At 45.7% G+C, this 15,889-nt stretch overlaps 1 protein-coding gene across 1 annotated transcript in view; it reads left to right on the forward strand.

Annotated features, from left to right (window-relative positions):
• Nucleotides 1-14,269, forward strand: part of FERMT3 (FERM domain containing kindlin 3) — a 29,425-nt gene extending 15,156 nt beyond the window's left edge. The window contains exons 8-15 of the mRNA XM_060758431.2: nucleotides 642-776; nucleotides 2,293-2,342; nucleotides 3,697-3,821; nucleotides 4,300-4,406; nucleotides 5,847-6,056; nucleotides 10,286-10,410; nucleotides 10,780-10,921; nucleotides 13,792-14,269. Coding sequence (XP_060614414.2) covers nucleotides 642-776; nucleotides 2,293-2,342; nucleotides 3,697-3,821; nucleotides 4,300-4,406; nucleotides 5,847-6,056; nucleotides 10,286-10,410; nucleotides 10,780-10,921; nucleotides 13,792-13,971 — 1,074 coding nt within the window. The 3' untranslated portion in view covers nucleotides 13,972-14,269. The remainder of the gene's footprint in view (nucleotides 1-641; nucleotides 777-2,292; nucleotides 2,343-3,696; nucleotides 3,822-4,299; nucleotides 4,407-5,846; nucleotides 6,057-10,285; nucleotides 10,411-10,779; nucleotides 10,922-13,791) is intronic.
• Nucleotides 14,270-15,889: the final 1,620 nt, after the last annotated feature.

The raw sequence follows: 15,889 nt of genomic DNA on the forward strand, positions 1-15,889 counted from the left end.
ACCAGTTAGGGCTTAGATATTCTCCAGCTGGAGTTCTTTGGTCTTTAGGGCTGTTTTCCTGGAAATCTTTGCAGACTCTTAAGACTGTTCTCCCCCGGAAGGTCTTGATGCTCTTAAGACTGTTTTCCCCTGGAAAGTCTTAAGGGTTGAAGCTTTTGTACAGGGGAAGTTTGCACACATCCTGTACATTAGCTTTCCTTGCTGAGACTAACTAAAAATGGCTCCCTTCCCAATTGCTCTGAGGAGGGGCGGGACCAAACCCTAACTATGATGGACAGGTGACTTGCCCTACGACTGCAACCAAAGGAAGCCACCTATTTGCAGAGTCCCTGAAACCTTGGACTGCAAGCAAACATTTAATACAAAGCAAACAAAATTGGAGCTCCTGGTACAGCCATACCAGAACAGAATGCATGGTTGGGAACTCCTCCCAGATCTTGGTGAGGATCTATTGTTGTGTTCCTTCTCTGAGTCAGGCCATGCTCACTGGGGATGTTGGGAACCATGGTCCAACACAGTCAAAGGAGAAGGCTGGATTGTTGCAATGTTGTTGAGTTTCTTTTAGTTTTAGAACTATGCACAGGATTTTGTCTTCCATGCCCAAAGCTAAATCACACATTCCTTTTGTGGCTTTGTCGTAGTATCGCATCAATCAGCTGTCCTTGAATGCCAGCCCAGCAGAGCACTCTGGTGACGCGGGCCTTGATGATTTAGACAAGGCTCTTGCCAGTCTAGAGGTCAAGCTTGAAGGATCCTCCTCAACACCCAATGTCCTGGTAAGTACCTGTCAAGGTAAGCGCTTCCCCTGAGTCAAGAATGGGCAGCTGTATGGCTTTCCAGATGTTTTCAGATTTTGACTCCCATAACTTCTTAATGTTGGTTAAGCTAACAAGAGCAGACCAGAGAAGTTGTAGGCCATTGTGCCCTGTGCTGAGATACCTGACAAAGCTCTCTCCTTCTCTAGACTGAGAGTTTCTATGGCAGTGCAGGTTCCATTCTGTCTCCCATGCTTTTTAACATCTACATGAAACTGCTGGGAGAGGTCATCTGGAGTTTTGGAGTTGGGTGCCATCTCTACGCAGATGACACGCAACTCTACCACTCTTTTCCACCTAATTCCAAGGAAGCCCCTCGGGTGCTGGACGAGTGCCTGGCCGCTGTGGCTATCTGGATGAGGAAGAACAAGCTGAAGATCAATCCCGACAAGACAGAGGTCCTCTTGGTAGATCACAAACCTGATCGGGGTATAGGGTGGCAACCTGTGCTGGACGGGGTTACACTCCCCCTGAAGTCACAGGTCTGCAGTTTGGGTGTCCCCCTGGACTCATCACTTACGCTTGAGGCTCAGGCGTCGGCGGTGGCCGGGAGGGCTTTTGCACAATTGAGACTCGTGCGCCAACATTGCCTGAACTAACTTTAAGGTAAACAGCTCACTGTTAATAGCTGCTCATGAAGTCATGTAGTTTCCCACGAATTTTCTCTATCTCTTTCCCCGATTCTCTGCTCTGAACTGTAAACAAAGACTTTTGCTTATCTCTTATATTGACAAGCTGGAATGTGTCCAGAGGAGGGCGACTAAAATGATCTAGGGTCTGGAGAACAAGCCCTATGAAGAGCGGCTTAAAGAGCTGGATGTGTTTAGCCTGAAGAAAGGAAGGCTGAGAGGAGATATGATAGCCAAGTGTAAATTTGTGAGAGGAAGTCACAGGGAGGAGGGAGCAAGTTTGTTTTCTGCTTCCCTGGAGACTAGGACACAAAACAATGGCTTCAAACTACAAGAAAGGAGATTCCATCTGTGCTTTGAATGCAATATTCTTGCTTCTTGACAGAATGGGGTTGGACTGGATGGCCCATGAGGTGTCTTCCAACTTTATGATTGTATGACTCTGTAACATCAAGAGATTCCCTTGAGGGGTTTCTGTTTCACTAAATTCTTCTTCACTCAACTCCTTCTCTAATGATGTTGTTTCTGGCTCCTGTGATTGTCTTTGAAGCTCGACACTGTCTGTGTCAATTTCATTTTCCTGGCCTGAATCTTCCCAGGAAATCCCACGATTCCTTCTGAATCATCAGTAAACCAATCAGTCCCTGGCCGCTGAGCCAGAACAGTGCATAGCCTGGTGTTCACTCTTTGTTTTGTGTATCTGTTTTATGACCTATTGGTTTGATTTTTAAAATTACCATCTTAAATGACTTCAACTGCGGCCTGCTTGAAATCATTTTTTTAAAAGTCATAAATGTTTTGGGAACCTTATACAAGGAGAGTGAATATTTGTCTTGTTTGCCCTATAGGAAAGTCTCACAGCTATCCCTGAGCTGAAGGATAACCTCCGAATATTCAGGTGACGTCCTACAATCCATTTCATGGGAACGTGATTCTTGAGGAAACATTTTCATATGGACTGAAAGAATTTCTTTTCATTCGCTGAAGTTGCTCTACTCATTTTACGAGCACTTTTGCAATGTATTGTCGAAGGCTTTCATGGCCGGAATCATTGGATTGATGTAGGTTTTTTTGGGCTATATGGCCATGTTCTAGAGGCATTCTCTCCTGACGTTTCGCCTGCATCTATGGCAAGCATCCCCAGAGGTAGTGAGATCACCTCACTACCTCTGAGGATGCTTGCCATAGATGCAGGCGAAACGTCAGGAGAGAATGCCTCTAGAATATGGCCATATAGCCCGAAAAAACCTACAACAATCCACATTTGCAATGTTATTCTCCTATATTTTTCCACAGCAATCTTTTGGGGTGTGAGCAGCATGCAGTGCCTTCATCGAGAAGGGCTGGTCCCCTAAGGACACTGTACACCAGTTCAAGGGAGATTCTGCCTTGCTTTCCTTAGGTTGCAATGGGAATAATGTATTTATTATAGCCCGGAAAAACCTACAACAACACAATTTATTTATTTATCATGTCAGGAGCAAGCCAAACAGTTGTACTGCATTTTTTAACAAACAAACAAACAAAACACAAAGTTTGCAAGATTGGTAGTTGATTAAATGTCCTTTGACCAGTATCTGGCCACTTGGAGTGCCTCTGGTGTTGCCGCAAGGAGGTCCTCCATTGTGCATGTGGCAGGGCTCAGGTTGCATTGCAGCAGGTGATCTGTAGTTTGCTCTTCTCCAGGATTCCACTTTGTAGCCCCGTTTCTTCAGGTTGGCTCTGCATCTCGTGGTGCCAGAGCGCAGTCTGCTCAGCACCTTCCAAAATGCCCATTTTTCTGTGTGCCCAGGGGGGGGTCTCTCATTGGGTATCAGCCATTGATTGAGGTTCTGGGTTTGAGACTGCCACTTTTGGACTCTTGCTTGCTGAGGTGTTCCAGCGAGTGTCTCTGTGGATCTTAGAAAACTATTTCTTGATTGAAGTTGTTGACATGTTGGCTGATACCCAAATAGGGGATGAGCTGGAGATGTCACTGCCTTGGTCCTTTCACTATTGGCTGCTACTTCCCGGCGGATGTCAGGTGGTGCAATACTGGCTAGACAGTGTAATTTCTCCAGTGGTGTAGGGCGCAGACACCCCGTGATAATGTAGCATGTCTCATTAAGAGCCATATCCACTGTTTTAGCGTGGTGAGATGTGTTCCACACTGGGCATGTGTACTCAGCAGCAGAGGGAATAATGCCCAATGGTGAGAGCAAGGTGTCTTGCCCATTGAGGCCCAAAGCCATGTTATCCATCTGCCCTAATAGGCCTCGCAAACTGACCCTGAAGGGCTACAAGCAGTACTGGGTGGTCTTCAAAGAGACCTCCATCTCCTATTACAAGAGCCGCGAGGAAGCACTGGGAGAACCCATTCAGCAACTCAGCCTCAAGGGTAAGTCCAGAGGCTCCAATTCTAGTCCTTATTGAGCCACGAAAGTAACCCATTGGCCTTGGGGCAGGGGTCCTCAAACTACGGCCCGCGGGCCGGATACGGCCCTCCAAGGTCATTTACCCGGCCCTTGCTCAGGGTCAACCTAAGTCTGAAATGTCTTGAAAGCACACAACAACAATCCTATCTCATCAGCCAAAAGCAGGCCCACACTTCCCACTGAAATACTAATAAATTTATATTTTGTTAAAATTGTTCTTCATTTTAATTATGGTATTGTTTTAAAGTGTTTTTGCACTACAAATAAGATATGTGCAGTGTGCATAGGAATTCATTCATGTTTTTTTCAAATTATAATCCGGCCCTCCAATGCTTTGAGGGAATGTGCCCTGCCTTAGGGCATTGCTGTTGCCAGGATAAAGCACTCAACTACTTCACAGTAAATCACTATGTGCTGTGACCCGTTTCTGTCCCACTCCAGGCTGCGAAGTGGTACCAGATGTCAATGTTTCTGGCCAGAAATTCTGCATCAAGCTCTTGGTGCCTTCTCCAGACGGGATGAGCGAAGTGCACCTGCGTTGTGCGGACGTGAGTTGAAGAGGGAAGAAAACCATCTTGGGTTTTGAATCGTGGAATTGGGTTAGGTGTCCTAGAGGTCATCTGTTTGTGGACTAGAAGACTTCTAGGACACCTATTTCCTTTTATGAACCTAAACGATCCCTTCGATCTTCCAGAGAGGCCCTTCTCTCGCTCCCGCCCCCTTTGCAAATGTGACTTGTGGGGACGAGGGAGAGGGCCTTCCTTGTGGTGGCCCCTCGGCTCTGGAACTCGCTCCCCAAAGACACAAAATGGGGGACAATTCCTGGCTCGAGAGCAGTACGTGTGAAAAAGATATTGGAGTCCTCATGGACAACAAGTTAAACATGAGCCAACAATGTGATTTGGTGGCAAAAAAAGCCAATGGGATTTTGGCCTGCATCAATAGGAGCATAGTGTCTAGGTCCAGGGAAGTCATGCTACCCCTCTATTCTGCTCTGGTTAGACCACACCTGGAATATTGTGTCCAATTCTGGGCACCACAATTCAAGAGAGATATTGACAAGCTGGGATGTGTCTAGAGGAGGGCGACTAAAATGATCAAGGGTCTGGAGAACAAGCCCTATGAGGAGCGGCTTAAGGAGCTGGGCATGTTTAGCCTGAAGAAGAGAAGGCTGAGAGGAGATATGATAGCCATGTATAAATATGTGAGAGGAAGCCACAGGGAGGAGGGAGCAAGCTTGTTTTCTGCTTCCTTGGAGACTAGGATGCGGAACAATGGCTTCAAACTTCAAGAGAGGAGATTCCATCTGAACATGAGGAAGAACTTCCTGACTGTGAGAGCCGTTCAGCAGTGGAACTCTCTGCCCCGGAGTGTGGCGGAGGCTCCTTCTTTGGAAGCTTTTAAACAGAGGTTGGATGGCCATCTGTCAGGGGTGATTTGAATGCAATATTCCTGCTTCTTGGCAGAATGGGGTTGGACTGGATGGCCCAGGAGGTCTCTTCCAACTCTTTGATTCTATGATTAGGCAAGCCCCAAGCCCTGCCCACTGTGATCAACTTTCTGTGTTCAACTATTGTGATTTTATATAATAATAATAATAATAATCATCATCATCATCATCATCATCATCATCATCATCTTTATTTTTACCCCTCTGGGGACTCGGGGCAGCTTACATGAGGCCAAGCCCTACAACACTATACAATAAAAAAGTCACAAACAAACAATCGCATAGTAAATTACATAAAACATAAAAATACAGCAAACAATATAAAATTAAAATAAAATCACTCATAACACAGGAAGTTTTTTGGTAAGTTTTATTATTATTTATTATGATTGGAGACCCTGTGTTCAGCAGATATCAAGATAACTGAAGCACCCCCATTTCCAGTTCTTGCTTCCTGGGTTTCTGAGACTCATTTCGGCAAAGCATCATCCGCCACTCTATCTTGGTTCAGTGCTATATGTATTTTTTCTCCAACCAGGAGCAGCAGTATGCTCACTGGATGGCGGGTTGCAGGTTGGCAGCGAAGGGCAAGACCATGGCAGACGCCTCGTACCCAACCGAGGTGGAGAACATCCTGTCCTTCCTGAAGCTCCAGCGGACCAACCCAGAGGCACCCCTTGCTCCGGAGGCCGAGGGGGCCCAGTGGCTTGTGTCCCCACGCTACCAGAAGAAGTTCAAACCAAAGCAGGTATATTTCAGGCTGCCTGAACACTTGGTATTGTCATGAATAATTTTTAAACAAAGGTTCTTTTTATTGCAATTTTAGTATTAGAGAGTACCGTATATCATAACATTTACAATTTTAAAGAACAACATTGGACATACAAATGATAAAGGGTCTGGAGAACAAGCCCTATGAGGAGCGGCTTAAGGAGCTGGGCATGTTTAGCCTGAAGAAGAGAAGGCTGAGAGGAGATATGATAGCCATGTATAAATATGTGAGAGGAAGCCTCAGGGAGGAGGGAGCAAGCTTGTTTTCTGCTTCCCTGGAGACTAGGATGCGGAACAATGGCTTCAAACTACAAGAGAGGAGATTCCATCTGAACATGAGGAAGAACTTCCTGACTGTGAGAGCCGTTCAGCAGTGGAACTCTCTGCTCTGGAGTGTGGTAGAGGCTCCTTCTTTGGAAGCTTTTAAACAGAGTCTGGATGGCCATCTGTCAGGGGTGATTTGAATGCAATATTCCTGCTTCTTGGCAGGGGGTTGGACTGGATGGCCCATGACGTCTCTTCCAACTCTTTGATTCTATGATTCTGTGTAACTTACATTGAGTCTACAAGCAACCTACAGTTACATTGGTTAACAAAGAAAGGGGAATTACATTTTACTCAGCATTCACATTACACATACACATTCATACATACATTACACACACACCTTCATTCATCCTCAAAGGACGACCACCTCACCCACCTCATAGGAAACCTGCTACAAAACAGGAGCTTCTTTGTTGAGTTCCAGGGCCAGAGAAGCAGATGGCGGAAACAGAAGAACGGCCTGCCTCAGGGGAGCGTGCTTGCTCCATCCATGTTCAACATCTACACAAATGACCAGCCACTGCCAGAAGGGACAGAGAGTTTCATCTATGCTGATGATCGTGCCATCACCGCTCAAGCAGGTTGAACAGTTGAACAGAAGCTCTCCGAAGCTCTAGGTGCTCTTATTGCCTATTACAGGGAAAACCAGCTGATCCCTAATCCATCTAAAACACAGACATGTGCTTTTCACCTTAAGAACAGACAAGCATCCCGAGCTCTGAGGATTATTACCTGGGAAGGAATCCCACTGGAGCATTGCAGCGCACCCAAATACCTGGCAGTCACTCTGGACCGTGCTCTGACCTACAAGAAGCACTGCCTGAATATCAAGCAAAAAGTGGGCACTAGAAACAATATCATACAAAAGCAGACTGGCACAACCTGGGGATCACAACCAGACATGGTGAAGACATCTGCCTTGCGATTTGCTACTCTGCTGCTGAGTACACATGCCCAGTGTGGAACACATCTCACCACGCTAAAACAGTGGATGTGGCTCTTAATGAGACATGCCACATTATTAGGGCGCCTACACCACTGGAGAAATTACACTGTCTAGCAGGTATTGCACCACCTGACATCCGCTGGGAAGTAGCAGCCAATAGTGAAAGGACCAAGGCAGTGACATCTCCACACACACCCTGTTTGGGTATCAGCCAGCACGTCAATGACTTAAATCAAGAAATAGTTTTCTAAGATCTACATGCATATCAATATTACCACATCCTTTCTCCCCCCTTGGAGAAGAACATCTCCAGATCCTGCTTTCTTTGCAGCCTGCCAACGCGCAGTTCCAAAACTTCCACAATGCCAAAATGCATCCTCTTTCCCTAATAACAATGCCAGGGATCAGATCTGTGTTTTCCCTACAGCAGAACTGACTCCATGAAAATGTATCATGACTCCAAAATTAATTTTTTCTTTTCCCTTGAGGAAAGGAGACAAGTGAGCAGAATCCTGCTTTCCTGCAGTAGATCTGACACTCCAAAGTACACCATCTCTCTCAATAGAGCATGGCGGGTGAACAGCACAGCTGTCTGTCACACTTGAGAAATATTAGGTCTCTTATATAGCAATATTTCTTACTGTTCTTCCAAAGTTGTAAATGTAAACAAAAGTTGTAAACATGTTTCCATCCTGAAACATGTTGATTCCATATCAGTTCCTGGACAGATGTTGACTCGTCTTAATTGGTGTTGGTAAACGTAAGGAGCCTTGTGTTGACTTCCTTCTTAATGTAAGGAACCTTGTAAACATTTCCTTAACTTAAAGAGTCATTGTCTTTGATAAACACGTTGTTTTTCTCTAAAAGTTCAAGTCAGCAAAAGTTCAAGTCAACATTGGACATACATACTGATTCTATGTAACTACATTGAGTCTACAAACAACCTACAGTTACATTGGTTAACAAACAAAGAAAGGGGAATTATATTTTTACTCAGCATTCACATTACACATACATATTCATTCATCCTAACGCATCCCACATTAAGGGATGTGCCTGATCCCACAGCAAGCAGGCTTCAGGAAAGGCAAAAGCTGCACATCGCAAGTGCTGAACCTGACTCAGCACATAGAAGATGGCTTTGAAAGGCAGCAGATCACAGGAGCTGTCTTCATAGACCTGTCAGCGGCTTATGAGACTGTCAACCACAGCCTCCTCCTGAAAAAAATGTACAATATCACAAAGGACGACCACCTCACCCGCCTCATAGGAAACCTGCTACAAAACAGGAGCTTTTTGTTGAGTTCCAGGGTCATAGAAGCAGATGGCGGAAACAGAAGAACGGCCTGCCTCAGAGGAGCGTGCTTGCTCCATCCATGTTCAACATTTACACAAATGACTAACCATTGCCAGAAGGGACAGAGAGTTTCACCTATGCTGACGATCATGCCATCACCGCTCAAGCAGGGAGCTTTGAGATGTTTGAACAGAAGCTCTCCAAAGCTCTAGGTGCTCTTACTGCCTATTACAGGGAAAACCAGCTGATCCCTGATCCATCTAAAACACAGACATGTGCTTTTCACCTTAAGAACAGACAAGCCGAGCTCTGAGGATGACCTGGGAAGGAATCCCACTGGAGCATTGCAGCACACTCAAATACCTGGGAGTCATTCTGGACCATGCACAAATATTTCATATGCCCAAATATGAACACAGATGGAGTTTGGGGGAAATAGACCTAGACATTTGGGAGTTGTAGTTGCTGGGATTTATAGTTCATCTACAGTCAAAGAGCATTTTGAACCTCACCAACAATAGAATTGGGCCAAACTTCCCCCACAGAACCCCCATGACCATCAGAAAATACTGTGTGTTCTGGCGGTCTTTGGCAACCCTTCTGACACCCCCATGGGACCCATACTGGGCCACAACAACACGTGGCAGGGAATGGCTACTACTATATATGATAGGAACTATTTATTTATTTACTATTCTTGTATACCGCTGTATCTCAAGCCCGAGGGCGACTCACAGCGGTTTCCAAACAGCAAAGACAATAAAAACAGCAATAATCAGTATACAAGACAGTTAAATTACACAGTTCCATTAATAACCAATAAGCAATCAACAACACACAACTAACATGGTTGTAATGCTGGGTAAGAACTTTGTGAGACTAGGCAGAGGTGGCCCTAGGTAATTTTCAACGGTAAGCAAACAGTATTTTGCCCCCCCCCCCCCCCGCCAACCAATCACTGATATATATTTTCTGTTCGTCATGGGAGTTCTGTGTGCCATATTTGGTTCAATTCCATCATTGGTGGAGTTCAGAATGCTCTTTGATTGTAGGTGAATTATACATCCCAGTAACTACAACTCGCATATATCAAGGTCAATTTCCCCCCAAAGCACCTCAAGAGCGCCCCTGGGCAAAATCAACTATACTGCAAATGCTTACTTTGCGTATGGGTTGAGCCGCCCCTGAGACTAGGGGCGCATCTAAACTGTAGAATAAATGCAGTTTGATATCACTAACTGCCATGGCTAATTGCTGTGGAATCCTGGGAAGTGATGGTTGCCTACCTGTAACCGTGTTTCTCTGAGTGGTCACCTTGAAATTTGCACATTTTGGTATTTTCTGACTGCGCGTGCACAGAAAATACCATATGTGCGATTTCACAGGGACCACGATGAAGAATTGTAGTTTGGTGAGGCACCAGCTTTTTTTTTTTGGGGGGGGGGGTCAATACAGTCTTTGCCTGGCTTCAAGATGGCGATGACTCTTGCTTTCCTCCAGATTTTGGGGATCTGACAGGATGCAGTGCAGTTGTTCATCAGCTCCAGCAGCCAGTGCCTTGCTTTTGGGCCAAAGTTCTCGATTTGTTCCACCAGCACTCAACATTTACTAATCTCTCTATTTATAATATCCGTAGTTAACTCCACGTATCTTGGAGGCCTATCAGAATGTGGCCCAGCTCTCTCTCAATGATGCCAAAATGAAATTTATCCAAGCCTGGCAGTCGCTCCCGGATTTTGGAATCACTTACTTCGTAGTCAGGTAAGAAACTCTAGGTTCTTGTGGGGTTTTTTGGGCTATAGGGCCATGTTCTAGAGGCATTTCTCCTGACGTTTCGCCTGCATCTATGGCAAGCATCCTCAGAAGTGAAGAAACTCTGTTTGTCCATCAAACCATGAGAACACGGTCTGTTTCCTTACACTTTGCCCCCTTCCAATATGTGCCCTCCAACGCAGGAAAGTGTGTTGGACTACAACAACCATTGCCTGTAGCTGTACTAAACTCTCCCCAAGATGTTCCAAAAGATCTGGGAAGGATAAATCAGCCATAGCATGCAGGTTCTCCCTCCTGATCAGAAATGGCCCAGGTTCATATGCAGAGTGCACCCATGGCTTTGCTGTCTTTCTGCAGATTCAAGGGCAGCCGGAAGGATGAAATCTTGGGCATTGCCAACAACCGCTTGATCCGCATCGACCTTGCCGTTGGGGATGTGGTGAAGACTTGGCGGTACAGCAACATGCGCCAGTGGAACGTCAACTGGGATATCCGACAGGTCAGTCATGGGAGCGCGTGGGGATTCTGAGAATTTGGGGATCCAGGTGGTTTGTTCTTTGCTTATTTATTTATCGTGTCAGGGGGAACCAGACCATTGTATTACATTTCTAACAGAACAAAACAAACAAACAGATAAAAAAAACACAAAGTTTGCAAACTTGGTAGTTGATTAAATGCCCTTTGACCAGTATCTGGCCACTTGGAGTGCTTCTGGTGTTGCTGCAAGAAGGTCCTCCATTGTGTATGTGGCAGGGCTCAGGGTGCATTGCAGCAGGTGGTCAGTGGTTTGCTCTTCTCCGCACTCGCATGTCATGGATTCCACTTTGTAGCCCCATTTCTTAAGGTTGGCTCTGCATCTCGTGGTGCCAGAGCGCAGTCTGTTCAGCGCATTCCAAGTCTGTGTGCCCAGGGGGGGAGTCTCTCATTTGGTATCAGCCATTGATTGAGGTTCTGGGTTTGAGCCTGCCACTTTTGGACTCTTGCTTGCTGGGGTGTTCCAGTGAGTGTCTCTGTAGATCTTAGAAAACTATTTCTTGATTTAAGTTGTTGATGTGCTGGCTGAGACTCAAACAGGGGATGATCTGGAGATGTCTCTGCCTTGGTCCTTTCAGTATTGGACTCTCGCTTGCTGGGGTGTTCCAGCGAGTGTCTCTGTAGATCTTAGAAAACTATTTCTAGATTTAAGTCGTTGACATGCTGGCTGATACCCAAACAAGGGATTAGCTGGAGATGTCACTGCCTTGGTCCTTTCACTATTGGCTGCTACTTCCCGGCGGATGTCAGTTGGTGCAATACCGACTAAGCAATGTAATTTCTCCAGTGGTGTAGGGCGCAGACACCCCGTGATAATGCAGCATGTCTCATTAAGAGCCACATGTACTGTTTTTACCGTGGCGAGATGTGTTCCACACTGGGCATGCATACTCAGCAGCAGAATAGCAAAGCACAAGGGCAGATGGCTTCACTGTGTCTGATTGTGATCCCCAGGTTGTGCCAGTCAGCTTTCATATGATATTGTTTCTAGCACCCACTTTTTGCTTGATGTTCAGGCAGTGCTTCTTGTAAGTAAGAGCACGGTACAGAGTGACTCCCAGGTATTGGGTGTGCTGCAATGCTCCAGTGGGATTCCTTCCCAGGTCATCCTCAGAGCTCGGGATGCTTGTCTGTTCTCAAGGTGAAAGGCACATGTCTGTGTTTTAGATGGATTAGGGATCAGCTGGTTTTCCCTGTAATAGGCAGTAAGAGCACCTAGAGCAGGGGTCCCCAAACTATGGCCCGCGGGCCACTTCCAGCCCGCCAAGGGCACTTATCCGGCCCACGGAGGAGGAGCGCCCCCTCCCCCACAGTGCCCCTCCCTTGGCAGCGTGCGCCAGCCGATGGGCAGCTTGAGCCAGCCAAGGGCAGCTGCTCCGCGTGGTGCTTTACGCGCAAGTAGGCCACGCGGGGCTGCTCCTCCGTTGGCAGGCTCACGCTGCCCATTGGGCCCGATGGGCAGCGTAAGCCAGCCAAGGGAGGCTGCCCCGGCGCTCCATGCAGTCATGCCGGCCACATGACCTTGGAGGTGTCTATGGACAATGCCGGCTCTTTGACTTAGAAATGCAGATGAGCACCACACCCCAGAGTCAGACACGACTGGACTTCATGTCAGAGGAAAACCTTTAACTAGGAAAATTGTGGAAGATCCAGGGTGGGAGAAAGAACTCTTGTCTGTTGGAGGTAGGTATGAATGTTTCACTTGGCCACCTTGATTACCATTTCATAGCCTGAGAGTTTTTAGGGAGAATCCTTTGTTGAGAGGTGGTTAGCTGGCCCTGATTGTTTCTTGTCTGGAGTTCCCCTGAGTTTGAGTGTTGTTCTTTATTTACAGTTATAATTTTAGAGGTTTTTTTTAATACTGGTAGCCAGGTTTTGTTCAGACTGGAAATAGGAAGATTTCCCATTCTCTGCTCCTGGAATTACTGCCTAAAGAGGGCTAGAAAGAACCCCCTCTAAGGCCCCTTCCACACAGCAAAATCAGATATGGGCAATGTGCATAGGAATTTTTTAATTGATTTTTTTAAAAAAACTATAGTCCGGCCCTCCAACGGTCTGAGGGACAGTGAACTGGCCCTCAGTTTAAAAAGTTTGAGGACCCCTGACCTAGAGCTTCGGAGAGCTTCTGTTCAACCATCTCAAAGCTCCCTGCTTGAGCGGTGATGGCACGATCATCAGCATAGATGAAGCTCTCTGTCCCTTCTGGCAGTGGCTGGTCATTTGTTGGTTTTTGTTTTGTTTTTTTGTGGTTAAAACTGTTTATTTTGATTATGGTACATAACAGAAAAGCAAACCATGGCAATGCTCCAGTGGGATTCTTTCCCAGGTCATCCTCAGAGCTCGGGATGCTTTTCTGTTCTTGAGGTGAAAAACACATGTCTGTGTTTTAGATGGGTTAGGGACCAGCTGGTTTTCCCTGTAAGAGGCAGTAAGAGCACCTAGAGTTTCGGAGAGCTTCTGTTCAACCATCTCAAAGCAGTGATGGCATGATCATCAGCATAGATGAAACTCTCTGTCCCTTCTGGCAGTGGCTGGTCATTTGTGTATATGTTGAACATGGATGGAGCAAGCACGCTCCCCTGAGGCAGGCTGTTCTTCTGTTTCCGCCATCTGCTTCTCTGGCCCTGGAACTCAACAAAAAAGCTCCTGTTTTGTAGCAGGTTTCCTATGAGGCAGGTGAGATGATAGAAGTGGGTGAAACGTCAGGAGAGAATGCTTCTGGAACATGGCCTGACAGCCCAGAAAACTCACAGCAACCCACTTCTAGATGTTACTGTATCCCATTAGCTGTAGTCTAGTGATCAAACTTGGCCTGTGTGTGTGTTTTTTTCCCAGGTGGCTATAGAGTTCGATGAACACATCAATGTGGCTTTCAGCTGCATCTCTGCTGGTTGCAAGATTGTGCATGAATACATCGGTGGGTACATCTTCCTGTCCACACGCTCAGTGGACAGAAGTCAAACCCTAGACGAGGAGCTCTTCCACAAGCTAACCGGCGGCCACGAAGCCCTCTGATCATCAAGTTTGTGCCCAGGAATAGAGTTCCTCCCTTAAAGAACTGGCCATTTCTGGCATTTGGAGCAGCCAACAAACTTGCAGAGAGGAGCAAAGAAAGGTGGGCATGATTTTAGATGCACAAAAAAAATATATTTCCCAATATAGTCCTAATAAAAAGAAGAAGAATGGAGTCCCTATGAAGGACGAAGGTGGAAACAGGCAAGCAGTCATCATAATAGGGAAGGGGGGAATCTCTTTCTATTATGTCCTGGCATTACACATTATTTGCCCTTTCTTGGAGTCGTTGCAACTCCGAACACCATTCCAATTTTTTTTTTGAAATATATACATTTTTATTAAGGGATTTTTCTGGGGGGGGGGGGGGGGGTGAAAGAGATAAAAATAAAAATAAATAAATAAAATACAATTTTTTTTAAAAAAAAAGAAGGGAAAAATATTCCAATTCTTGATCTCCTTTTCATCTTTTTCTGCACCATTTTTGATCCTGGCATAACGCATTATTTGCCCTTCCCACCATCTTGGAATCATTGCAAATGCCAAAACTTGTCCCGATTCTACTTTTCAAGGCAAACGGTTACACGATTGGGTTGTTGTAGGTTTCTTCTGGGCTATATGGCCGTGTTCTAGAGGCATTCTCTCCTGACGTTTCGCCTGTATCTACGGCAAGCATCCTCAGAGGTAGTGAGGTCTGTTGGAAGTAGGAAAATGGGTTTATATATCTGTGGAATGACCAGGGTGGGACAAAGGATTCTTGTCTGCTGGTGCTAGGTGTGAATGTTTCAACTGACCACCTTCATTAGCATTTGAAGGCCTGGCTGAGCCTGGGAAAATCTTTTGTTGAGAGGTGTTAAGATGTGCCTGGTTGTTTCCTCTCTGCTGTTTAATGTTTAATGGCTTGGAAGTGCCTGGGGGGAATCTTTTGTTGAGAGTGATTTGATGTGCCTGATTGTCTGCTAGAGCTAGGTGTGGATATTTCAACTAACCACCTTGATTTGCATATAATGGCCTGACAGTGCCTAGAGCAAACTTTGGTTGAGAGGTGATTAGATGTCCTTGTTTGTTTCCTCTCTGTTGTTTTGCTGTTGTAATTTTTGAGTTTTTTAATACTGGTAGCCAGATTTTGTTCATTTTCATAGTTTCTTCCTTTCTGTTGAAATTGTCCTCATGCTTGTGGATTTCAATGACTTCTCTGTGTAGCCTGTGCACTCTCAACAAAAGATTCCCCCCAGGCACTTCCAAGCCATTAATGCTAATCAAGGTGGTCAGTTGAAACATTCACACCTAGCTCCAGCTGACAAAAGTCCTTTGTCCCACACCCTGGTCATTCCACAGATATATAAACCCATTTTCCTACTTCCAACAGACCTCACTACCTCTGAGGATGCTTGCCAAAGATGCAGGCGAAACGTCAGGAGAGAATGCCTCTAGAACATGGCCATATAGCCCAAACAAACCTACAACAACCCAGTGATTCCGGCCATGAAAGCCTTCGACAATACATGGCTACACAATTGTTTATTGAGAGTAAAATGTATTTTATTATTATGGAATTTTATACTTTGAGGCAGGAGATCTGTATTCCTTGCTTCTTGCTTTGTTGCCTGCCATGGGCACTACAATTAAATATATATATATATATTTGGAAATGTCTCCCTCTGTTTTGTTGTTTCCTACTGTGGGTTATCTGCATTTTATCTTTTGGTGACATATGCAAGAGTGGAGTATCAACAGGGGAAACAAGTGGAGTATCAACAGGGACAAATGCAAGATACTCCACTTAGGCAGAAAAAACGAAATGCAAAGATATAGAATGAGGGACAATGCCTGGCTCGAGAGTAGTACGTGTGAAAAAGATCTTGGAGTCCTCGTGGACAACAAGTTAAACATGAGCCAACAATGGGATGTGGCGGCAAAA

This window comes from Anolis sagrei, chromosome 12, assembly GCF_037176765.1.
Source record: "Anolis sagrei isolate rAnoSag1 chromosome 12, rAnoSag1.mat, whole genome shotgun sequence".
In the NCBI taxonomy this organism is placed as follows: Eukaryota; Metazoa; Chordata; class Lepidosauria; order Squamata; family Dactyloidae; genus Anolis; species Anolis sagrei.